Raw genomic sequence first — 27,667 nt, forward strand, 5'->3', positions numbered from 1 at the left:
ACCTGGGGAATGGCCTTGCACAGCAACACAGCCGCAGCCAGCCACAGTCCATCACAACGCAGCCAAGAAAACAAGCCTACAGGAAGTACATACATTTCTACAAGACCTGGTCCATAACCAGCCCAGTCGCACAGCAGTTTGTGAAATAGTCACGAAATGTAATGTATTGATTCGTGTACACAGACACAAATTTCACTTTTTTTTGTGATGGTCGGTAAGAAATCAATTTGTATGTAATCCACGTAATTGTGAACTGGGAAGCGGCCAACGCCGTGTAGGGAGTACTATATTGAGTTTCATACTGCTGTGAAATAAACACAAAACAATCCATCTCATATCTTCATTTATATCATGCAAATATAGATATAGTATTGCCCTCCTGATGATGGGCCTTCTTTACGAGGCTTATTATACAGTGCAATTATACATTTCCCTCTATTGTGTCCATAAATGGTAGAAAACCAGTAAACCCATCACAATCAGACTTGGTCCTGATTGGCTCCCTCCTCTAAACAATAACTGAAATCCTCTTAGTCAGGACATTTTGCAGCTTTTGAATTGATGCATTCCCCCGACTTGCACTGATGCTCAAATAGATAAATGAATGTCAAACATTTTATATTATTGAATACAGATGCAAATAGCAAAAATGACACACAACTGCTTTCATAGTTAGTCAAAGCTAAGAGAAACTAGTGTTTGTATTCCAGTCACAATTTCAAAGTAATTTCATTGGACAAAGGGATTCATAAGTCCAAGAGGCGGTTTAGCTGTGCGGGCATGGCTAACTAGAGTTTAGCCTACTCCTTGCTTCAACACATTTGGTTAAGTTGCTGCACAGAATAGAATACAAAATAATATCTATCTTTATTAACAAGTGATTTGGTTTAGTACTGTATTAGTGGGTGGAAATGAGGAAAATAGGTCCAGTCCGGTGAAATAAACAAAATTGTTCCTAAAGCAAATTAGCTTGTCAAAAAGTTTCTTCCAACTATAAAGCAAGGAATCTCTGTCTGTGTGCCTGTGTGTCCTTCGCATATCTTGACAACCGTTCATCTGATCTACTTCACACTTGGTGGGTATATTGCTGGGAGACCCAAAGATGTGCCGTGTCCAACTTGGTGCAATTTGCAATACGTTCAATATTAATAAACTTTGAAAAAAAACAAGCGAACAGTGCTCTGTGCAGCAGCGGGGGCGGGGCTTCGGGGCTCTGCAGACAGAGACAAGCACGTCGTCTACAGCGGGCAGACCGCGGCTCATTGACTGCAGTGACTTTTGCTGCTAAATGCTGGATATACCGAACTCTTCTTCACTTCCCTGGAGTCAACGAGCGGATAGCCTACAGGAACAGCGCCACTCTAACATTGAAACTCAAATTGTTTACGTTTTTGCCATACTAAGTTATAATGTTGCTGGCAAAATACTTCCACTAATTAAATCCATGCTCTACTTTATAACCACAGTGGTTATTTCAAAACAAGTGACTAATATGTCCATTTAGAAATCATTACACCAGCTAGGTGTATTTCGCCTATGTTTCTGACCGTGATTCGTCAGACTTTGGTGTGTTTTTTCCCGTGAAACAGAGTTTATTTCACCAGTGTTTCTGTTCTGAGTCGCTGCGACTCACACGCTGTGTGACGCAATTATGTCATGACAGGTGTATTGCTCAGGACCCAAGGTAGTTCAGTGTTAAGTGTGAAGTTGTTCGTAATGCCGGGTATACACTACACGAGAATCAAGCCGATTTTGGACCCAATTTCCCCCTCCCAACAATCTTCAGCAAAGCCCAAATTTTCTTGCTGGTTCTTAAGATTATCTTTCCAGATATTCCTGTGGTGTGAGGTATGTTAAGAGTGTTTTTTACATCCCCCGATCAGCTCGGAAGTCCATGCTGGCAGCACCAATTTCAAACCCGAAACCGCTGCTCCACCGCGCACACCGGCTGTGAACGCTCCATCCCCCGCACGGCGATTATCTCATTAACGTTATGGTTCCCTTATAGCATTGAATTTAAATCTGAATTACTGCCAAATAGGCGCTTTTGCTTTTCGCTTTGACATCAAATCCTCCATCATCTTGTCTGTCAACTCTCTCTCGTCCGTGTGTGGAATCTGACTCTTGCTACTCTGTGCTGCGGAGCAGAAACTTTCACTTTCAGTTTGTAGCGTTCGTCGTCCAACTATGTATTGATAACATGGCGCTGATACGCCAAAATGAACTAAATGGGTTTTGTTTCTGAAAAAAAAAGTCAAAACGACGGTAAGTATTGTAATCGGTGTGTGCCCGATCACCATGTAACACCAATAACACCGACAATGGTAGCAAGCTTATCCCGAGGACATCCTATGACGCAGTCACGTGGGAAAGGACGAAAGCCAATAGAAAACCAAGCTGACTGAAGCGAAAGGACAATAACCGCTGTCATGGCGGCCGCGGCTAATGCATGAGCTAACGTGAAGCATAAAGTCACAGTAAGACGGACCTCAGCAATGGAGGACCATCTTGTTAATTTGTGGCACCAACACAAGTGTTTATTTAACATGTCTCCATGACCTCATCCATCCACCCTTCGTGAATTTTCATTACAAAGTAGTAACATCGCTAATTCTTTCTGCCCGTCATCCGACATTTTTGTTTTCACTAAAGTCACGTTTGAGCGCGAGAGAGTCAGGACTCTTGTTGTTCATGAATTAATCTGTTAGTGTGTGGTGTGCTGTTTTGGCCAAATCGTTGCTCTCCACACACTACAGGAACAAAACTGTTGAATTTAACATAACATGTCCTTATGTGTGGGGTCTTAAGATTTGAAAAATCTTTTAGTGTGGGCCAGCCTTAAGCAGCAAGCAGCAATACCACAGGCCAAGCATTTGGCCTGTTCCGAGCAGGCATGTTTTGCGAGGGCACTGCCCTACTGATACGACTGTAAGGGAAATACATTAGAGAAATGAAACTGTGCTGCCTCATTAGCAGATATTATCTCTTTTTCCGGTGAAACAAGAGTCAAGAGCATGAACTGGATATTTTTCTACAGCAGGCTCTGTTAAAACCCCAGACCACTATAAAACCACTATATCAGACACCTACACCACACTGTTACTTTTATTGAATGTCCTCACTGAATGCATTTTTCATCATAATTTTCCATTCTTTTCTAATGGACACCAGGGTTCTTTAAGTGGTGCTTTGTTAGTCTACCCTGCAACAACTCAGAAACGTCCAGTGAGACTTACAGAGGGGCCTGTCTGATGGACGCTGTACATCATGCTACACCTTCCCAGCTGAAAAGCCAATTGAATTATTCATGGCAAAGAAAGAAAAGCTATATATCCCAAAGTTTTCTTGTTTGAAGTCCAAGTGTTGTTATTATTTTTATTCATAAAAAATTAAAATGTGGAAGCTCGGTCATCGAGATGAGGAGTAAAGCCATCTTGCATCGAGCTGTCAGTTAGTGTGCATATAGACTCGCAGACGTGGACACACACATAGTGCACTTAAAGTGTGTGTAGTAGAGGATGAGGGGAATGGACGGTGCGTCAGTAGGATGCGTGCACTGAGACGTGAATAAAGACCATTTGCTCATGGATTCATAGGCTTCCGTCATCCATTATTTAGCATGGAGAAGAGCAGTGGATTGGTGGCTGGGTGATTTTTCTGACAGCGTTTACATGGCTGATGGCTACAGATGTGATGAGTTTTACAGCTCAAGATAAACACTTTGTTTTGACAGTGCAGAAACTTTTTTTCTCTAAAAGATCCAGCATTCCAAAATATCCAGTCAAACTGTGCAGCCGTGCTGCGAAACGATTTAACTATCCAGTGATACGTTCAAACACACGAATGTATGCGAAATGAGAAAACCTACAATATATAGTCCATCCTTGTGTATACCCATATCTGAAAACATGCTCGCGGCAAATCCATTTACGGACAATTAAGAGATTGCTTTAGATTTCAACATGGCCGATTTCGCCTCAGCGGACAAATGTGAAACGTCAACAAAAAAAAAAAAGCAGTCGCTAGCCAGCATTTGCCCTCCATCCAAAAGCAAAATGACATTAGCTCTTGTCTATTGAGTTTGCTAAATGCCCCACATAAAGTGAATTTGCCCCCCAGGGCTGGGAAACAATCACGCAGGCGAGCGTTCCATTTAAGTGATTTGAATGATCAGAGTGCTGCAGTGCTTCCTATCAACCAGAGAAATGGGTCAATACACTGAGACTAAGTGACATGGCTGGCAGCCTGCGCTCTCGTGGAAGACCAGGCAGAGGAAGAGGAGCGGGACCTCACTGTCATTGGGTCAGACAGATGTGGATACACAGACACAGACACACACACACACAGAGAGAGAATGGGCCTGGCTAGCTGGTACAAACAAGGCCTTTTTGTGGGCTCATGTCAGAAGATTTGTACAATTAGTTCAATGGGCAACTCCGGGGTCTGAGAAGTGAAGCCAATGCGGAAGTGTCTTAATCTTGCATTCTTTCTAACAGCCAGCAGGAAGCGACTCCTCTGGTTGCAAAAAGAAGTCAGGTTGTATAGAAGTCTATGAGAAAATGAGCCTACTTCTCACTTGATTTATTACCTCAGTACACATTGTAAGTTTATGGTCTCAATCACTAGTTTCAAGTCTTCTTCAGCATGATGTTCATTTAGTAAATTATGGTCCCATTTAGAGTCAAATAGACCATAAAGCAGGGGATGCTTTAGGGCGGGGCTACCTCGTGATTGACAGGTCGCTACCACGGTGTTGTCTAGTCTGGGAGTTGTCCGTGTTTTCATCTTACAACTTTAACCCTTTCACAGTGTGTTTTCAGTTCATGAAAGTAAATTATAACCTTATTGGTTGGGAAAAAATGTCTTATTCATCGTTGGGTTGTACTTAGCTCCACCCTCTCGTGTCACTTCTGGTTGCAAAAGACCAACATGGGATGGCCAAAAGCCAAGCTCGGTGACTACATCTACTTCTTATATACAGTCTACGGCTCAGACACGCCTCTGCTGTCACTGTGCTCATCACAACTCAGCAAAGAGGAAAACAGATTCTCATCAGTAACTAAATACTGATGCCAAATTTCAAACTACCCCATATGTTCCCGTGGACTGCTGAAGTTACTGTAGTATAGAAAGATGCCATGACTTACTTTCAGCGTTGATTGACATTGTGTCTTTCTCCCAGGACACAACAGTGATGTAGGCCTCCACTGAGGCAGGGATAATGCACTTGAAGACCGCCACATTGCCTCTCATGGCTTTCTGGTCCTCCACCCGGACAGTGTAGGGCTCTCGTAGGACTGGGAGGAGGGAACAGAGAGGTGTTGTGTAAGACAAGCTACTCCTCATAATGGACCATGATTGTTTGCAACAAAGCACAGGTGTAGATGAGTAGAGAAACTGACCAGCCTTAATGTGGACATCTTGGCTCCTGATTCTCCCTGAGGGGTTCTCCGCTGTGCAATAGTAGGTGTTGTCGTGGATGAGTTTGCTGAAGCTGGAAGGGGGGATGTGGAAGATCTGAAGGGTGCCATTGGGGTGCACATGGCGGATCCCTGGCACATCATAGATCTCCTCGCTGGTGGCCAGGTACCAGCGCAGTGAGACAGGGGGCACGCCTGCGGCGGGACAGGGCACCGATGTCCCTGTGGTGCTGGCAAACACTACCTCTTGCACAGATGCATTGACAAAATATAAGCTGGAACGTAGATCTTCACAGAAAACTGCAGGGAGAGAAATGAGATTGAAAACAGAAATGTTAGTTTGTCTTCCTATCAAAACTTGAACATTCAGAGGTCTTTAAATGATCAAACTGACAAACTAAACCCGCTATTGTTATACCCCACCACATAAAAGAATAGCTATCATGACAGAATTGTGCTATCCTGCATCTCTGTTTTTCCATTGAATTTAGGCCGAGCGTGTTTTTCCCTGGTTGACCATTGTGTTTGTGCTCACTGCAGTGGAGGGAGGTTGCAGGAGTGTCTCTTGTTGTCTATGAAGAGACATTGCAGCAAAGCTGTTGGAGAGCAGCAATGGATGTGAAATAACAGAGCCAGCAGCAGAGCGCCAGACCTGCCTTCGCAACATGCATGTCTGTAGACACACCCTTCCTCTAGAAACGGTTAATCAGTCAATCGATAAGTCAATCGACGAAAACTAATCAGCACCTATTTTGATAATTGAATAATGGTTTAAGTTATTTTTCAAGAAAGAAATCTAAAAAATTCCCTCACAGGGATGTCACGATACCAGAAATGTAGTAATGCCAGTGAAATTCCACGATTCTCGATACCCACTTCGATACCACGGTAAAAAAAACACCAATAAACACTTAGAGGTCATAATTCCCTCTCTTTTATCTCTTTTATATTGCTGTGAAAACATCTCTTCAAACATCTGTATTTATTCAGGTTTCATGCCAAAAAATACATTTTGCAAGATTACATTTGAACACATTATGATAACGTTAGAATTTACCTTCACCTAAATGGAGCTTGAACGCATCATAATGAAACTCATTACGTTAGCTGTTAGCTCCGCAGGACTGTGTTGCCCACCGGCTGCTAACAGTTAATGTTAGCTTTTCCTCCTACCAATTTCAACACGGATTTGTTGTTCACAATGTAGCATTATCCGGGAAAAAATAGGGTGCATCCCCTGGACGTGTCGATAGTGAGTTTACTGCGTCCTTTCAGATTTTAGACGCCGTTAATTCCCGAGTCCCTCCAGTACCTAAAATACCTGTGGTACTGTAGAAAAACTAGTACTGTCACATTTTCAGAATTTTGGCATCGATTTGGTACCGGTATCGCTCCACGTGAGATCCCTACACTCACATATAAAGACTTACTGCTTTACCCTTTTTGGTAAGACTTAATAATAAGCATCATTTATAAATGGTAAATTGACAGTTGATTAAACTTAGTTCATAAATAGTTAATATTTGTTTATGATTACCAAATGATTTGTAAACCTTTAAGAAATTGTTTAAAAAACATCTATGAACATTACATAGATAGATGGACCAGAAACCAATTATTAAGTATTAACTATCTTTCTAAATAATGTTTATAGATGCTTTACAAAGTAATTATTAACCTTTTAACAAAGTATTACACATCTATCTGGTCCATCTATCTGTGTAATGTTTATATATGTTTTGCAAACAATTTCTTAAAGGTTGATATCATCACAAATCATCTATTCTCATTACTAAACCAATCATCACAAATACACATAGATTATAGCACTACTAATAATTAAACAATATTAATTATCATTTCATTGTTTAGCAGTAAAATAACTAAGTTTAATTAACTCTTAACAATTTACCATTTATAAATGATGGTTATTATAAAGTGTTACCCTTTTTTATATAATATATAAAATAAATATATATAATAAACTCAATGTTTTGGGGTTTTGGATTATTGGTCCAACAAAACACAACATCTGACGATGTCACCTTGGGCTCTGGGAAGTTGTGATGGGTATTTTTCACTATAGTTTGACTGTTCACAGTCAAATGATTAATCAATTAATCGAAAAAAGATAATCTGCAGATTTACCAGCCCGACAGAACACACACACACACACACACACACACACACACACACACACCTATAGCCTACGTTTACAAAATCATTTTCTGCACCAACTGAAAAGCTCTGAGGACAACACAACCCAACAGAGTTCTCGGAAATCCAGTGAGTTCTTAATGTCAGTGGCTTCAGGGGTCATTTTCCATCAATAAAGGTAATACTTGGTAAACATATGGAGAAAAAAAATCATTATTATTCAAGCTCAAATAATCATCCTGAACACAATCACTACATGTAGAAAAGAAGTGGCTGTGTCATATTGTGTGAGCAACAATGTTCATAAGATATTCTCGTGTTTTAGAGGTCTTATTTGTTACCTTTTCCCCTGTCTTTTTGTGTTTACCCTCACACAAACAACCATACATTCTCTCTTGACAAACTCATTTGCATCTCTGCTTTCATCAGAATTAAAAGCTGTCCTCCAAAAATGTTTCCTCCTGGATCTAAATAGGTAGTCTATCATTGTAACAATTATATTGTTGCTGTGGTGTCAAACACTCGCTGAGAATCAGTTCCATAATTACAATTATGGATATTGGCAAAAAAAAAAGGCCCTAAAAGCTGATATATAGTCAATTTGTCATGTTCATCTACACAGTGTGCAGCAGAGGATGTTTCCAAGTCATCTTAACTAATGAAGCAAGTCAATGTAATGTGATGCACTTCCCCTGTAGTAAGTTACTGTGCTGGATAAAAACTGACAATGCAACTCTGTGCTGTAATGGACAATCCACACTGTTGGCACCGGGCCAGGGTATGTATACTGGCTGGATCCCAAGGAGGGGCGGAGGACTTGTTTAATACATCCACTGCCTTCGGAATATTTTCCCCAGTTGTTTTGAGTTGTGGAGAAAATAAACAGTTATAATGCAAGATAACTGCAGACTCCTGTTTTGTAGCACATTTCTAAAAAATCTGCAGTTTCGAAGACTCTTTCTGTACCATCTGCATCTGCAAAAATTACTTTTAAGTTGAGATTTTTGACAAATAATCATCCATAATGTGGATATAATGACTAAGTGGGTAAAGGTAAATAATATAAGAGCTAGAACAGTCTGGTAAGTTCAGAAAAGGACATCATTTTACTGTGATGCAGTCTTTAAAACCAGGAAAACTACACTTATGCCATATTAGGATATTCCGATATCCAAAATCTAAGACGATATCTAGTCTCATATCATGATAACGGCATAATATCGATATATTGCCCAGCCCTAACAGGTAGCTAACTGATTTGATTCAATCGTTTTCTATCGGTTAATAATAATGAATAGCTTTATTGATCATTATCCCGATAGGTGCCAGAACATCCAACAACAATATTGTACCTGTTGTTTTAAAGGGCGAAACAATCCACAGTAAAACTGTTAACCCTAGCCCTGTCATTGTAAAACAGCATTGTGGCAATAACAATTTCTGACTTGTTGGCTGAGATCTGAGGATCTTTACAAATATCACACTGAAAACTGCACTGCCGTCGGCTACAATGGGTAAAAGTTGAAGCAGAAATTTCACTACATTTCTGCTTGGTTCCATACAGACCACTTGCCGAAATGTGTGGTGGCCCTGTGAGCTTAACACGCTGCAACTAAAAAAAACAACAACATGCAAATAGACAAAAACACAATCAAATGAAGAAAATAACTTCACCTATTTGACAAAATGAGCGGCAAATTGAGAAAACGAGCAAATACAGAAACAATGCAAGTTGCACAGAACTGAGCTGAGTTACAAAACAAAAGAAGCCGAAGAACCTGCTCGAGCACGCTCACGGCATTACATACTCTATGACTTAGCATGATACAGGCTATGTTAGCCTGTACTCTATATACACTATAAATATACACTCAGCTGCCAGTTTATTAGCTGAACAACGTTACCTTAAGCTAGGTTTATGCTCCACGTAGTGAAGCCGGCGCATGGTGCGCGTCATCACGGCTTTTGCATGGTGCACAAAGGCTCCGCAAGTTGTCGCGGTGGTCTGTCGTGCACCTCTGAATTTTTGTAACTACGCGCGGACTGCTCGCTGCTGCGCTTTTCATTTCAACACGGATGCCTTCGAGGGAAGACTGGCCAAGCAGGTTGGCCTGTACAGACATCTCTACAACTGTCCATTGAGAGACCACAGGGACAGTCACATGTCATTAAATTCTAGGAAAGAAATAGGCAACATACTGGGGAAAGAAGAGGCTTTTTGCTGCAGGCTGTGAAAGAATATGAGAGATTGATTTTTAAAAGCTAAAAAAAGTCTCATGGAAAGAGTGGCGACACGAGGGAAGGCACCGAGAGACAGAAAGTAATTTAGACTTGGAGGTAAGCGACAGTAATAATTACAGTACACAAATGCAATGTTTGGCAGTACGTACGTCGGTGTTTAGTGTTTACTACTGTTGCCAAGCAGCCTATTTTTCTTTCCGGTACCGCTAGTTGACTTCTTGCTTATCCACAGAATATTTTGTTTGTACGCCGCCTTACGTTCAGGAGCATATTGCAACGAACAACGCGCTGAGCATAAACGCCTCTGTGCATGCTTGTAGGGCGCGCGCCATCTTCGGAGGCCTGCACCACGGTGTCTTGTGCGAGCACAATCAAAGCTTTAGTGTGCCTGCAGCATGTATCATGGATAAACAAAGTAAGGACTGTTACAAGACTGTGAATGTTTGCTTTATTGTAATCAATTACATCTGCAGACCATAGACCATATATTAAATCCGGATGTCTCCGTGATATCACCGGGTCTCTGAAGAGTCATAGAGTGGTGAAGTCCTGCCCCTTCCCAGTTTGAATTGCGCCATGAATCACATTTATGATGTTTGTCAATTTAAAAGATAATTTTGCAAGTCAAGAAAGTCGCAGTTTGTTGTAAAACTGTTGACTTTCGAATTACAGGAAAATACGTAATTAGAAAAGACACACCCAAAATCGCGCAAGTGACGTCTCTCTCACTGAAGCTACGATGCCTGTGTGTTTTGTACTGGGATGTACTCACACGAGCAACGGGTCTTGCTCGTTCTTTTGCTTCCCGGCTGATAAAAAACACCAGGAGTCGCAGGAAAAAACACATCAGGTAAGAAAACGAGATAAACTTGCTATTAGAACCTGCCTCAACTGGCAATTCGAAGAACTACAGTTTTTGGCACTTCCGTGTTTGCGCCGGAGGTAGCCGATTGGGAAAGCCAAAGAAAAAAATGCAAATTGTAGTTTTAAAATGAAATTCCACAGTGAACAAACAATGCTGTGGGTGAAAAAAAGAGGTACATTACATTACGTTCTGTGAACAGCCACTGTCTGTAAATATTTCAGGCATCGCCACTGTATCTCTACAGTCTCTCTGCTCTCTCTAATGCGGGCTCTCTGCCTTCCTGTCGCCAGCCTGCCCGCGCGACAGCTGCCAATCCCCCCTCCCCAGAGACCAAACATTTTAGCGCTTCATAAATTCCTAATGAGCGCGCTCAAATCACCGGCCACTTCCACCCACTGGTCGTTCAACCTGTTAAGACAAACAAACACCACGGCGTACACATGTTTCCGCACATTTCCAGCAGCACTCACTTCACACATGCAGTACTCAGAGGGCCAGGCCCGGAGGTGTTGAAAGGCAAACGGTTGTAGTTGTCGACAGCTACACGGCTGTAGTTTCTTATTCAAGGAGAGGTGAGAGAAGGCAGAGGAGCCGCGACACTAGCCAGTTCTGGGGGATTTTTTTAATTATTGATTGCCAGTTTGACGACGCTAAAACCTGAACATTAATTACCTCAAAACACTGATCGTTATCGATCGATGGGGAGACAAATATTCAGGTGTCATTTTACCAATAAATGAGTAACCTGACAACAGTGAAGACTGAAAAACAAGTGTGCTGATAAAGCTTGGCAACACATTCTTGTGTTTACATTGTGACAGGCTATCCTGTTTTGTAGCTGGCAGACATGCAGATAAATAACCTTCAGCTTTTATCGTTCTGTCAACACATGACACTACTCAAATTTCTCTGCATGCTGTATGTTTACTAACTGGGCTACTCTGTAACACCAATACATCATCAGTTTAGAAGCTTCCTTTAAAATGTGTTGCAAATACTAAGCATACTGCGCATTAACCTTCACATATACAGATTACTTATTACTTTTATCACTATTTCTTATTTCCTCACATTTAACAGAGCAGCATTAATGCAGTACATATACCAAAAAAAAAAAAAGCATTGGTGAAAAGGCCCTAATGTGAAGTACAGGCAAAAAAAAGAGCCCCTCTAAATGAATCACTACCCATAATGATGTATGAAGAGCTTATCAAGGGTTAATTTACAGTAATGTAAACACACAGAGTAACAGCTTGCCAGTCGTTTTCTCAAGTAGGAGAATCTGCCATCAAGATGATCATAAAATCTCAGCATCTGTTATGAATAGCAGGGAGCTGCTGTGACTGTGTGGCTGATCAGTAGAGGACTATTTCACCACAATTTAGATCATTTGGCTACAAAACAGACATGTTGGCTCTTGTCATCTGCAAAAATTGCCACGCACGTACTAACGCATGCATGCACGTACGCACGCATGTACGCACGCACGCACGCACGCACGCACGCACGCACGCACAAGTCTTGGTAGTTGCAGGTATTTAACAATAAACGGCATCATCTTTACTATAATATAGGGACTCACCGATCTGACTTTTTCAGTCTCGATACTGATAGCGATACTTTGGGTACCGGCTGATACCGAGTACCGATCAGTGTTTAATTAATAAGCTGTATAGGCCTCACCGTGTGGAAGTGACTGTGATCGTTCTTTAATGTGTAAGGCAACATCAGGCTTGACTTACAACTTTGTAAAACAAAATATAACAAATAAATACATATATATAAATGTACTGAATTCTTGTTATATATTATAAAAATAATAAATATATATATATATATATATATGAGTATTAATGTGTCACAGTCACTGGGTTAGCATGCAGTAATCTGTTCTAGTATTTCATATTACTGCAGTGTTAAAAAAAATCAATTCACCTATGTGTCGTGATTCTTTTTTTTATTTTTTTTTACTTTTTTGAAATAATTTTTTAATACCAGAATCAATATATTTTCTGCATTTGAGTCTATGCAGAGGTAGAAGGAAGTTACCGCTTTCATTGTTGTAGTCTGAGTAACGTCATATCTGTTCCGTATCCGTCACCAAAACAAACCGCAGCGAGCAGAAACGAGAAAGTAGAAAATGGCGGAGGGTCTGCATGGATACGAACTGCACCCTCACATTGTAATTCCAGAGTGGTAAATACTACACATACAGTAAAGTATGGAAACACTTTGGCTGTGTTCCTTGCCAGGAATACCAGAGCTAGACATCATGGCTAAAGCTGCATGCTAACTCTGTCATTGAAAGGAAACGGCCGGCCGTCACTCTCATCTCCGTGGTATGTTGTACGTACGTTTTCAAAATAAGGTGTTAACAAAGGGAACTGTATGTACAAAATGCATATATGGAAATAAGATTGATTGATTATATTCGCCAGAAGTATAAAACATTACATGTCCCTTAAAATTAAAAAGAAAATACCACTAATTTAAGAAACATTTAATAAATAATGCCTGACAATGACTGATAGATTTGACTTCAGGACATCTCTGACTACATACATGCTGGAAATCAAACATTCTAATGTATTAATTTAGATATTTTTCACAATTTCGCAATAAATCGTAACATAGAACCGCTATACTTAAAAATTGCAACAACATATCAAATCGGTACCCAAGTATAGTAATATCGAATCCGGAGATAGGTGTATTGTCCCAGCTCTAAATGTTATATTGCATTTAAGAACATTCATCTTATAAATTCAGTTTTGTTCCACAAACAGGTCTTTTTCTTTTAGTTAAGAGTCACAAAAAATACCGTGAAATAAAAGTACAGTATAACGGTGATTTAAAATACTATCTGTACCTAAAACTATTAAATGTTGTATTTGAATCCCACCCTCGAGTCTTAACTGAGTCTAAATAGAAGCTGTGTAACTGTTACTGGTGGAAATAGAACAGGAGGTTTTAACAGTGGGATGGTGGCTGCAGTAGCTGACACTGTAAAACCAGAACAAACAGCCATCATGCAGCCGCTGGTCTGAGTGTGTTTGAAAGGTGAATGAGCGAAGAAGAAGAAAGGCATGCCTCATAACTGCTTTTGTCTCAATCCGCTTTGCACCAACTCATAAAAAATTGAGACCCTCCACCACCACCCATTTCTGGGTGGCTGATTCCTTAAAATTAGAAAGCCTGATGGACGCAAAACCCTGCCAGATCCCAACAGTTCAGACGGATACAGTGGGAGTGCATTTATTTTTCAGCGCAGTGCCAAGGAAAACAGCGAGGGCGGGGTTTGAGTGGGGAGGCGGGAAAGCTGGGAAGCACTCCGACAGTGACACGCAGGCTGCTATTAACGGAGAATGTAAAGAAAAGGGAGAAGGATAGGAGAGACGCCATGACAGAGGTCAAAGGCGTGCTCCGTCTCAGCTGTATCCCACAACCTCTTTCTTTTCCCCTTATTCCTTTTCACCTCATTCTCTTTCTCCATGCTCTGCTTTGGCTGTCTGTATTCCTTTCATAACCTTCATCTCTCCTTCACGCTCCTCTGACCCCGTCTCTCACATTCTGACTTGCTCCACCTTTTGCAGGAGGATGCAGGTGCAAAACAAACAACGCATGCGAAGAGAGAGAGAGGAAGTCACACTGCACTCAGCTGCCCGCTGATTGACTCTGCTGCTGATCTGTATTTATCATCCACTGGACCTTCACGAGTACCTGCAACTGAAAAGCAGTGCCGCCTAAAATCAGGGATCTGTAGGAGATGTGTGGTAAACAACACACACACTCTGCTGTGTCCTGGTTAAAGAGTGAAGTTGGGTAAAAGGAAAAATAAATCCTCCTTTATAACACGTCACCCTACTTGTCCAATAAGGCATTCAAATCTGTTTAATAGTAGACACAGACTCCTTGCAATGTATTTCCTTTGACTCTTCACTGAGAATTATCTAATAAAGCTGAAATTACATAAACAGAATTTGTATTTTTGGGGGGGATATTATATGAATATTCAGTTGCAAATTAATAGCCCAAGACAAACCAGCCCAATTTATCATAATGCTTGCTTGCAAGCAAAGGAGACAGTATGTGGGTGGCTGTTGGCTGTCATCAAGTGTGTTTGTGTACGGCACCGTTAAATAATAATCTCATTAACGGCTGTCATAAAATAGTAAGATGTAACACATACAAATGCGCATCTCAGAGATATGTAACGCAATTGTTTTTGCAGACTGAAGAGGCGCACTTTTGAGGATGTATTGATAACGCCCGGGTAAGATCAAAACGAGAGCAGGCTGAATCCTGAAACGAGAGATGAAAGATTTATGTGGACCCTATCGATAGTCGGTCAGCCGTCAGCACCGGTTGGCAGATTAAGCCTGCAGTCTGCAACGCTTTGGTCCGCATCTCAAAGGATTCCTGTCTCTGTTGATAGTGCTGCTTTTTTTAATCTTACTTTAAAATGAATTATCTTCTAAAGATGTTGCGACTGCTTACTGAGTAGACCTAAATGATTGGGCTGTTTCTTTCCTCCCTTTCATTTAAAGTTCCTTCTTGTGTCCTGAGATTTTTGGATAAAACAAGTTTCCATTTAGAGTTGTTCCGATACCGACACCAGTATCGGAAATGTGTCCGATACTCCCCAAAATTCGGGCTTGAGTATCAGTGAGAACGCCAGTCTACCCACTGATCCAATACCATCAAGTATTGAAATCGGTATCGGGAAGGAAAAAATGTCATCGGAACATCTCTAGTCCCATTCTTATTTTCATATTTAATCCCTCACGCTCACAAACTGTACAAACCCTTCAAGTCATTCTATCTCACTCTTCTTGATACGGCTTTGGCATCACACACATGCCCATTACAATATTATGCTGAACACCAACGCACTCCCATGCCTATCATGCCCACACACACACATGCTCTCGCTAACAGTCGCCATATGCCAGCCTTTGCCAGCGCCTTCGACAGTCTTAATCGACATCAGTTCTCCATGAGCCAAAACCACAAAGAGGAAAAAGTGATATCGTTCAATTATGAATCCCACACATGTATAATAGATGCACTCTCTTTTTTTTTCTGTGTTTTTGGTCTTAGCAAAGCTCAGAGGAGGGGCAGGAAGGAGCGGGGGGGGGGTCCTGTTGGGTTAGTGAAGTGTGGGTCCCGTTTCCTTGCTGTGTGAAATAATGCTTGGCAGAGTCCCAGATGTCAGCACCTATTGGTGGCAGGGCCCGCTGAAGCCTCTAATCGTGGATTGCAGGTGACTCCTAATGCAATCCTCCCATTGTGGAGCCTCTGCTGCTGCGTTTGGAGCTCAAGGGCACCAGACACGCTTCGGTCAAGGAGAGTGCACGCGGGCGTGTCAGAGGGATGTTGGGTTGGGGGATGAGCGCTAATGTCTCGGAGCCCGCGAACATAGAGGCTGACATGGGCTTGGTTGACAGGTGAGACAGTGAGGAGACGATGCAGGCCGTAATGCTGCTGTTTTTTTGCCTGCCACCATTACGGAGAATGCTGTGAGAGCAGGCACCAGTTGCAAAAATACTTAATAATATTCCTATTCCGAAAGAATGAACTGACATGTCTTATATTTTTCCCTGTATAGAGCGCTCCAGGGATGACGTATTTTTGTAGGCCAACCAGCAAGCTAGCATCGCCCTGGGTTCCCTTGACAAAAAGCCAACGGGACTTTTCCATTGGGTTTTGGATTATTGCAGAAAAATAAGCTCTGTGGCAAACAACACACATTTATGATATTTACAGGTTTTGCTCAGCAAGATAATCTTCACAAATGAACTTTTCTGATTTTTGACGCGTGAATGCAATCGCCAGAAGTAAAAAGCTAACGTTTACACCACGGTCGCTTGAGCTCTACTATAAACAACGAGGCTGTAAAGTAGTCTCATTTAGCCACTTGTTAGCAACCGCCTTTTTAAAGACACATTAAGGCTTCAAAATTCACGAATAGGGTATTTATTGATGTATTTTATGACGTAGAAAAAAATCTCTTCAGCTTGCGTTAACCACAGACTTTATTTCAGGCATCTAACTAAAAACACGTTCAAAAAACACCATCGACCTCCAGACGAGGGAACCGGAAGTGCTAAAATGCTAACTCATTTCTGTGTTTTAGGACTCATTGCTGCAGCGCTCTACAGTGCGTTCAGTAAGACCCGTGAACCTCCACTCTGGCAGTGCCCATCAGTGGTTGCTTCCAAATCACCCAGGCAATTTATTTAAGTAAATGTCTGATCAATACAGGTCCCACTAACACACAACATAAATAGGCCTATGCATTAGCCTGTGCATTAGCCCACTGATGTGTCAGGGACTTTTTGCTCGGCCTGTGTTTACCTCAACCAAACACCATTAATCAAACCATAGATGAATGTGCTCGGCTTGTTTTCTCGTTGAAATGACAAAAAAAACTCACTGATGCTTCACATTATTTCAGATGTGCTGGTTGACTGCTTTGTTTTCCTGCGACAACGTCCTGATATTCACCCTTTTCTCTTATGATTTTATCACACTGAATTAGCTATTAGCCTGCCCGTTGCCGCTAATGTATTTAAACATTAGAGTCCAATTGGCTCTCAGCCACAGTGTGGCCTTCACCAGGTCAGAGTTCTCTGTGGTGCTACAGTGGGCACCAGGGCATCAAGACATTAGGGCAACTCCACTGGGGCAAACAAGCACTGAGCCACACTGACAGCTCATGGCAGGCGATGCAGGTAATTAAGGCAGAGCTCTGCAGAGACCGCCTAGGGAGGGGAGAGTGGGGGCTGGGGGATTGCAAAAGGGGGAGGGACAGTGGAGATGGGGTGGAGGACAGGACGGCCTCATGATGACAGTGAGTAAGCATCCAAACCCCCACCCCCACCCCCTTCACCCCCACAACCTCCACCCCCTCCTCTCCTGCCCTAGGGGCTTACACAGTAATCGGTAAAGAGAAGTGCAGCGCTGATCCGGGATGCACAGATCGGAGAACAAGGTCCCCTCACTCTCCCAAATCACCGGCTCCCATTTTGCCCTCATGAATAATGTTGAGCGGTGCGCTCAGTGCCACGCAGCCGCTATGTAAAACCAATGATACCCTCCTCTGATGTCAACTCTCTGGAGGGCGAGACGAGAGTCGCCGTGGAGTGGGTTAGTTGATGCATATGAACGCTCATTTACATGAGCGCCAACAGGAGAGGAGGGAGTTCCCACTTACTGGGTACTTTGAAGACCTTAATCAGTTACATCGCCAAGGTGGAAACGGACAAATACTGCAAATCGACTGAGACAGAGGGGGGAGAGAGAAATAAGAGAGAGAGAGAGAGAGAGAGAGATGGCTAAGGAGTAAAGAGGAGAAACTCCTGTGAGTGAGTAAACAAACTCTAGCTGCTGCCACTGAAGCTAATATGCAAAGGCACATCAAGAAGACAGAAGCGGAAGAGGTAAAAACAACCATATGAGACATTCATAATGCTCCATTACCCTTCCTAAGTGACACAGCATTGAAATGACAGGATGTTCCCGATGTAGTAACTTCTGATATTATTCCACATGAATATCAAAGTGTGAATCAGAGCTTGATGTAGACGCTGGTTACATTCCAGAGCTCTGGAGCCCACAGAAGATAGCACACATACATATTGTGTTATAGAGCCAATTGCAACACATCACATACCTTAGCAATGTGCGCCTTTCTTCTGACACAACACTGCAATCTTCTTCTCGGCCGAGGCAACAAACGAATCATAAATGATGTTAAAATAAAATGGTTGAAAGCCATGCTAGCAACATGGCTCTATGGATGGCCATGTTGGGCTGTCGGTGGGGTCAGTGCAGACTGAAATATCTCAACTATTGGATAGTTGCGATGGGGAACATGGTAAACATTGTACCTGCTAAATGTCATGTATTTGAATGTATCATTCAATGTATAGAAACTCAAATTTCTATACATCGCAGCACAATATACACTGTGCATGTTTTTAGAGAGTGGAAAAGACGCATTGTTTCTGTTTCAGTAAGATTCTTCCCACCTCTACTTGCTATACTGTCAAGTGCAACTGTGACTGAGCTGATAGACAGACAGAGAGAGAGAGAGAGAGAGAGAAGGGAGGTGGATCACAGGTGAGCCGAGAGGTAGGACATTAAACTCAGCAGGGAGGGATGAACGAGAAGATTAGCTGAAGGAGGAAGGCTGACAGCTTGAAGATCATCTACATCCAGCACAGCACAGGAGCCAACATATACATTTCATATGTATCTGAATAGAATACAAATCCGAGCAGAGTTTTACATCGTTTCTCTTGTCAGAGTTCCAACAGTGCAGCAGGTTACTAACTGAAGAGACATCTATTCAATTCTGCATTAAAGGTTGGTCTTAGCCATTAAAAAACACGAGCTTTTTTTCTGATGTGCTATATAATGCTCTTCATAACTAATCTGTTTTTCCTTAAATATTTTTTTTTTAATAAATAAATTTGACATGATTTGACATATGACTGGAGGCAAGTGGTGACTTAACATGCTGACATTTATGACTGAGAGCTAAAATGCAACACGGGTGGTGAGCAAACCACAGGTCAGAAATGTGACGGGGAAATGTTTACTCCAGTTCAGGCGGCACTGATATGTTCAGCCTGTCTGCTGTCGTTTAGTTTGACTTGTTTTTCAAAGAAAAGTGTCCATTCAGCACTTAGGTGATGTGTCCATTTCTGACAGATGTGTGTCCATTTAGACAGATCATCCACAGAACATATTGGAGATGATGAACTAGGAAACATAGTTAGCTAGGCATTTCTTGCATCGAATAAATCCCAAAACAATCCGAGAGAAAGCAATGCTCTCACTCATGTCTCTGCATGTCCGATCAGTGCAGCCGCACCATTAGGCCCACCAAATACTCCATGCAGGGCTCCTCTCCACCATCACAAGTGTGTGGGATATGAAAACTCTTCTTATATAACAAACACACATACATCAGCTTCCTTGGGCCTTGTTTGAGGTTGTGAACCAGTAATCCACACTGGGGAAGCAGTGAGATGCTGTACTGGTGTATAAATGACCCACTTGGATGAGAATTTGTTTTTCTAGAATACATTCTCAAAACATACAAAAGAGAAGAAGACGGTAGGCGACTGAATTCATTCAGTCATGCAAAAAATGCAAGATAGAGGACATTATTCTAACAAAGAAAATACGTTTACCATTTTTATTTTGCAGTTTTGTGCATTTAGCACCACTACTGTGATGTCCTAACATGTGATGTCTGTACAAACATTAGCACTGACACACATTTTTGCAGGGCAGGGAAGATACACCTATCTCCCGATTCGATACTATCACGATACCTGGGTGCCGGTTTGATATGTATTGCGATTTTTAAGTATTACGATTCTACAAGTATTGCGATTACAATTTATTGTAATTTTTGTTAACTTTTTTAACCCTAGACCATTGGAAAAAGTTAAATCTTACAATTCTAGGGACTTTTACTTTGGAAAATATCTAAATTGATAGAGTAAAAATGTTTGAATTTCAGCATGTATGTAGTCAGAGATGTCCTGAAGTCAAATATATCAATCATTGTTGGGCATTATTTATTAAATTCTTTCCAGCAACCCAAAAATCAAAGAATAAAGACATTTCCCTCACAAATTAGTGGTATTTTATTTTTAATTTATAAGGGACATGTAATGTGTTATACTTCTAGTAAATATAATCCAATCAATCTTATTTCTATATATGTATTATGTATATTCAGTTCCCTTTGTTAACACCTTATTTTGAAAACCGGACATAGTCACGTGTATACTTCCGCTAACTTCGCCAAGTCCGTCTCTAGCTCTCCCGTCAGCTCCGTTCTCTTTATACACCCATGGTCAGCTCCATCGGGGCCGTTTGAATGCATTTAACATAAATGTCAGTATATGGGTGCTCTACAGTTGTAGCGTTGGCGGATTTGACCACTGAGATGAGAGTGACGGCCGGCTTGACTGCACGTTACCGCAATACCATAACATTTCCTGTCCATGACAGAGTTAGCATGCAGCTTTAGCCGTGATGTCTAGTTCTGCTTTTCCTGCTATGTGTGAAACCCAAAGTGTTTCCATACTTTACTGTATCTGTAGTGTTTACCACTTTGGATTTAATATATGAGGGTGCAGTTCGTATCCATGCAGACCCTTCGCCGTTTTCTACTTTCGCGTTTCGGCTCGCTGCGGCCGGCTGCGGTTTCGTTTTGGTTGACGAATACGGAACGAATATGACGTCACGTTACTCAGAATACAATAATAAAAGCGGTAACTTCTTTCTAACTCTGCATAGACTCAAATGAAGCAAATATAATATCAATTCTGGCATTAAAAAATCCATTTAAAAAACGTAAAAAGAAATAAAATCGTGATACATAGGTGAATCAAATTTTTTTCCCACCCCTACATTTTTGTATGCAAGAGTGTGAGTTGTTGCCCTTGTATTATTTACATTGAATTAAAGGCTTTGTATAGAAAAATGTACAATAAATGTGCTTCTATCTTAATCATAGTGGTGTTTTATGTGGATTACATTATTGCAAGTTATTGCAAGAAAAGCTATGATTTAATTGCATCAAAATTGATAAACAAACAGAATATAGGACTGCCGGAATCACAATAACAGATTAGAGAGATTGTTGGCTCTGTTTGCCGTGTTGTTTTGCATCATCTCGAGGTGGTGAAAATAAAAGTCATTTGCAGGAGAGAAACAATAGAGGCGAAATAAGCAGTTGACAGTGGAGGGCAAATCAAAGTCCTGGGGTTAAATGGGATTGTGGGTCAGATGACTAGACATCGTTGCCTTTCCGCCCACAGCCATCCTCTTGTGCCTCAGAAATCCCACCCCACCCCCCCATCAACACTCTCTCCCTCCATCCCCGCCTACCCTCCCCTCAACAGCCCTCCATTTGCCTCAAAGGCGTGAGTATTTCATCTTCAGCAACCCCACTGCAGGAGAGGGTCCTCCCTTATTGCTACAATGCAAACATATAGTGAGCCAATCTATTCTATATGTGAATCTGTGTGTCCCGTTTCTTTTTATTAGAAATCTTGATATACCTTCAATCAAGACTGAAATCGCAGAATAGTCATACTAAAATCTTGTGATGCCAGAGTGGCATTGAATCCTATACAACATAGGACCCTCATTATCTAGTCCTACAGGAGCCTGTCTATACAGCACTATTATAAATCACCCTGATGGATACACAGTCAATTGAGAGTAACAGAGACAGGCAATGGTGAGAAAATGGCAGCGATCTGCATTAGAGCTGCACTCAATCTACACACAAGACGAGAGCAATCCTTTATTAATCATCATGTTTGCTGTGATTACCAGACCACAGTACATCAAATGCAGTGTTTCATTCCCTGTTCATAACTACCTCCCAATGCAGCCTTACATACATCTCTGCCTGTCCTATACCTGGATCGTGTGTGTCAGACAGCCCCGGCTGGTGACAGGGGGGCTCTGCAAACACTGCCAGGCAGCAAAATACACATCAACGTATTCAGAGCGTTTAGTGCCCGGGATTAATCAAATTATAATTTAATCATCTGATCAAACAGCAATTAGCATAATCACTTCTGGGGAAGGCCTGATAGAGTGGAGACTGGAGCGGAATGGAGCTGGGGGCTAGCAACACTTTAATGAAACATTTGCCATAATGTTTGAAAATGTTTCACATTTCGGGCTACAGGAACAGAGCTGGATTCTGAATGCTAATCAGCACGGTTTGGTTCTGCCTAATGAATACGTCCAGCAGTCAGCCACAGGGGAAGAAATTGCCAGTGAGGTCCTGATTCTACAATTTCTTGTCGGTTAAGTCTTTTATAGTTTAATATTCAGTTTTTCTTCACAATAAAAGAAAATATTATTACTATGTCTATTTTTCATTATTTAATTATATAGAATATTTTTTTTAATTCCCATTCTCTCTATTCCATCCGATGAAGCCACACCCTGCTCTCGTAGAGAACCATATTACTGGTATTTTAACCAATGTTTTGTTCTGTAGCAGTCCCAGGTCACCTCTACCTATTTCCCTACAAAGACTATATGGCACAGGGACCTGACCACTTGAGACTCTCGTGTTCAGAATGCACTGTGCTTTTACTAATAACATTGCAAATATCTTGATCGAAGCCTTTTAACCTTGGTTACTCTCAACAAAATTCAAGTTTTGTTGATGAATTAATTTAGTAAATAGTCTAATTTATCAGTTTACCAGCCTTGTTGCCCACTTACACAGAAAACAGAGGTACTTATCCACTGTTTTAAGTGTATAATTGAGGAACAAATATTAAGTTATAAACAATATAAATTATGTATTACACATAAGTAGTCATTTACAAAATATGACTGACATGAATTATGTGTTGTTGAACCCGATTACAGTATTTCTTATGCTTTCTCTAAAGTATTTAAGAAAATAAATAGTGAGTATTAATCTTTGCAATGCAAGACAGTCTTTTATTTTGTAGCCTACTTCTCAGAGGGATTTAAAATGTCAGAATTTTCACAAGGACAACAGACCCCTCTGTTAAAGGCTACAACTTTTGGATAATAACGCGTTAACTCAAATTTGTTTTAACGCCACACATTTCTTTAACACAACTTGCGATTTTTAGGTTGTAACGGGGCTCAGTTTTAAAGCTAGTGAATATACTTGTAGCACATGAATCTAGAACAACCTAAGCAATCCATTTTCACCAACCATGTCAAACTAGCTTGTCACAAAGGAGCCTAAATAACGTTCTAAACTTGTGCTAAATTTAGGCAAGGAAAAACTGGCATGGCCATCTTTAAAGGGATCCCTTGACCTGGAAATTGGTTTTATGGGTACCATGTGTCTCCCCATATAATCACATGTAGTTTGGGACAAGTCATAGTCAAGTCAGCAACACCCTGTTGGGCGTCAGTACTTTACTCACTTCCCTCTCTTCCTCTCAGACATATACAGACATCGTAATAAATTGGAATCAGATTAGGCTTATCTCTCTGTGCATGCAGACAGGTGTCTATAACCACAATGGACATGAAGAAGCCCCAACAGGCAGAGTCTCTGTAGGAGTCGTTTGGCAACAATCACCCCAGTGACCGACCTTTTCTCCCAAGAATAACATTCATAATGCAGCTACAGGATTTTGCATTACAAAAACACATGTTGGGGGATAATGCAACGCCACCTAATGAATCAAAATATTCACATTAAACATACGGAAATGTCCACTGCTGACGTATTTTGCAGATATCTTCGATGTAAAAGCAACCAAGATACACAAAAGATTCAATGTCAACATTTGCCAATGCACCAACGGTTCTCAATTTTTGATTCCAAGAAAATCAGCTCTACTGAACTAAAGCACGATAAGGGTTTAGGCAGCTAAAATGATTTTGTCGAATAAAGGAAAAAATAATGCTGGTTAAATATGTAAATATCAATGTAAGGCTCAGCACAAGTCTGTCGAGTAAGATCAAGCACTGTGTTTGCCCATTTCGCTTTATGAATGTCACCCTGCTTCTGACCCTGCGCTGCCAGTAAACACAAATTATTATTGCAAATTGGTTGTGTATGAACATAATGCATAATGTGCAGACAACTTTACAGAAAGCCCCCTGATTCTTCATCCTACATGTATTGCCTCTGGCTTTCAATATCTTCATACCTGACAACAGCAGCTAAGCAGATCTCTGATTTACCTTCTGTGAACACAACAAAGCTCTTTGCATGTCTGTCTTTATTCTGACTGCGTTTCCCCCGATCTCAGAAGGGTCTGACAAAGGCTGTACAGCAGATATTACATGTACACATTCTGTGCTGAGGTCAGTCTAAATCATCACTACATCTCACAGAGGCTCCTCTGCTATTGAATAGATGCAGTGGGTCATTTTAGCTGAGCTAGAGCTGCCAACCAAAACATCAGTGTATGGGTCTGAGTAGGTAATGTCACCATCTGTTTTTAGTTGTTGTTTTATTGAAATGAAAAATATAATTAGCCTGCTGATACATCTTTATCTGTCATATTAGACATCAAGTGTTAACTAGACAATGAGCAAAGAGCAATGGCAAGGCCTTTACTTATAGAATAGCCTGAGCACAACTTCGCTGACGTCTTGCTGTACCTGCGTGGCCACAGCATTAACCTATGCCCTATTTTAAGATGAAAGCATACAGACACAAACAACACAACTAATTGTCATCTTGTTAAGTCATCGGCCAGGCTAACAGTACCTAAGAAAATAGAGGCATACTTGAGTATCGCAATATTATGTTTTGTGATACTGTATCGATTCACAACATTTTTTTATGAATAGTTTACACATGCAAAGATTCATGGCAGACAGTGGTTCATTTTGTGTCGTGTTTAAGCTGTTGACTGTATAAAATATGGACTTAGTCTCCGTGACGTCTTCCATAGATTTCTGAAAAGCCCTTGTGAAGCTCTAAGTGGGCAGCTCCGGCCGTCGCCCGCTTGGCAGTGACGACACAGCCTAACTCCCGGCTAATCCAAAAATGGGTGGATCGTCGGTGGAGCTGAGGCAGGTTAGGTGACGCAGCAGAGCAGACAATTAGCAGCTTGCAACCTGAGACGGCACCCTCCTGTCATTCAAAGTGGCCACGCCCTCAATTATGCATAACTTTAAGCCGTAATAAAATTTAAACTGGCGAGTTATAAAAAAATATACCCCTCCCCGTACAGTTGTTATGAAAGGGGAAATTAGCTTTAGAGACCAAAACAGTTTTTTGTACCAGGCTGTAAACATGTTTATTTCTGCTGTAAAGTTGGTAATTTTAACATGGGGGTCTACGGGGATTGATGACTCACTTTCGGAGCCAGCCTCAAGTGGCAACTTGAAGAACTGCAGTTTTTGGCTTAATTTCTCAGCACCGGAGGTTGCCGCTTGGTTTAAACCCCCGACTGCTAGATAGCAGTGTTGTAATCTTATCAAAAAGTAGTACTATGATGTTGGATGTTTTAGGGACTGTGATAAATGCAAATGCAGATCCCACTGTTGCATTGAAAAATAGTTTTTTTAAACTCAGATTTTATGCATATGGTGGTGTGATTTTGACTATGACAGCTTTCCTAAAATTAGATTTAAAAAATTGCAATATATCGGCTTGCTTACAGTATCGCAATATATCGCGATATACTGACTCGTAACCCTCGTATCATGATACGTATCGTATCGCTAGATTCTTGCCAATACACAGCCCTATATAATTAACAGATGCCAAAAGACAGAGTTTACTCACCAATACTGTGTCTTATTGTACTAATTACACATTCATGCAACGCCATTGTGCAAGAACACTGGCAATGCATGTCACTTAAAAAGTCAAAGGAATTCTACAGTACAGTATATGAACGCCATATTTTGGTAAACACCTATAACATTGTTCATTTTATCAATAAAACATTCACTAGCCAGGAGGTCTCTTATTAGCTGTTGTAGTATCTGGCTTTCTAATGATGGCAGAGCGTTTTTCTACCCCATTTGCCTTGACCTTATTAAATTCAACTTCGTATTTCCCTGACATTTAATAAATCATCACACTGTTCTCATGTCAGTTGCATCACGGATTGTCATCAGCGAACACAGTAAAAAGCATTGTTTTAACATTATTTAACCATACATACGTACAAGTACAAACACCAATAATTGTGGCACTCAATATGTACTGTGAGCTATAACTGGACAAAATGATTGCCTTGTCTTTTTCTTATTGGGTATACAATAAATATTGTTGGGTCTTAATTGGTGTCCGACATTATAACTGTCGGATACATTGGAAAGTGCCTAAAATAGCCTTGTTTCTGCATGGAGAACCAGGCTGATTTGATATGATTCTTTGAGCTTTAGATACCACATAACACAAGCTGACTCTGTGTCCCTCTTCCCCCTCTCTTCCTCCTCTTTTTCTGCCTCACTACACACTATCATCTCCTTAAGCATTTCTGGTCTGGGTTAAATGAAACCTTTAACAGTTCAATGTGCACCCATTAACATATGCTTGAGTCTACTCTCGTCTGAAACAGCCAAGCTAAGGCGCGGGCACACAGTGCTGCGACACACAAATCTTGACCCGATGGCACTGACAAATCCTGGTGTGATTAGTGATTCCATGAAGACAGCGTGTCACTAATACCCTCTAATATTAATCCCTATGCATCACATTCATTCACAATGAAGAAAATAAAAAATGTAAACCTGACTTGAACAGTGCCTGAAAATATGATGTCAATAAAGAATAAAAGGTCTGACCTAAATTAAAATATGTTACTGAATGAGTCTGTTAATAATTCTTTGTGAAATGACTATAAAATAATTCAAAATCTTCAGGAAATGTGTTTTTTCTGTATTATAGTGAAGAAATAATTGCCTGTGGTGACTGCAAATTATCATAACATGTAAAACTAAAAATGTGGGTTAAATAAATGTATGAATATTCTGCCACTGTCAAAAAATATTATGTGATGATCACACGTAGCATCAGTAAATACAGTCACTCTGGTCAGTACTAAAACAAGACGTGACTACGTCTTACTTAAAAAGAATATATCACAGCATTTCCAGTGGCCTACATTGTGTTGACTGGTGTGCTCATATTAACGTGCGACTGAGGAGTCGAGCTCAGTTGTTGTTTGCTGATGTGTGTTGCTGTGACTCTGTCAACCCGTCCTGGCTCTATATGAAGTGACAGATGTATACCAAAGGACACCGGTCTGCACAGACCTAGTTTCCTACTGGCCTTAATGTGACCTCTAAGCAAACGCTGTTTTGACTGGCGATAATTGGCCAAAACAATAAAATAGTAGCCAAATTTGTATACACCATCAAATCGTCAAACTCTTCTTAAAGACTGGACAAATGTTTCACTTTTCAAATCAAAAAAGATTCTGGTTTGTGGATAGAAATGCAGTGCTGTATCTCGATGAAACGTCCA

General features: G+C 41.0%; 1 protein-coding gene across 5 annotated transcripts in view; it reads right to left on the reverse strand.

Moving 5' to 3' along the window:
* LOC119475805 (Down syndrome cell adhesion molecule homolog) overlaps positions 1–27,667 on the reverse strand; it is a 116,916-nt gene that overhangs the window by 84,008 nt on the left and 5,241 nt on the right. For all 5 annotated transcript variants that reach the window (XM_037748859.1, XM_037748857.1, XM_037748855.1 and 2 more), the window contains exons 2-3: positions 5,403–5,720; positions 5,148–5,297 (exon numbers count right to left, since the gene is read on the reverse strand). In XM_037748859.1, the coding sequence (XP_037604787.1) occupies positions 5,148–5,297; positions 5,403–5,720 (468 nt within the window). The remainder of the gene's footprint in view (positions 1–5,147; positions 5,298–5,402; positions 5,721–27,667) is intronic.

This window comes from Sebastes umbrosus, chromosome 17, assembly GCF_015220745.1.
Source record: "Sebastes umbrosus isolate fSebUmb1 chromosome 17, fSebUmb1.pri, whole genome shotgun sequence".
Lineage (NCBI taxonomy): Eukaryota > Metazoa > Chordata > Actinopteri > Perciformes > Sebastidae > Sebastes > Sebastes umbrosus.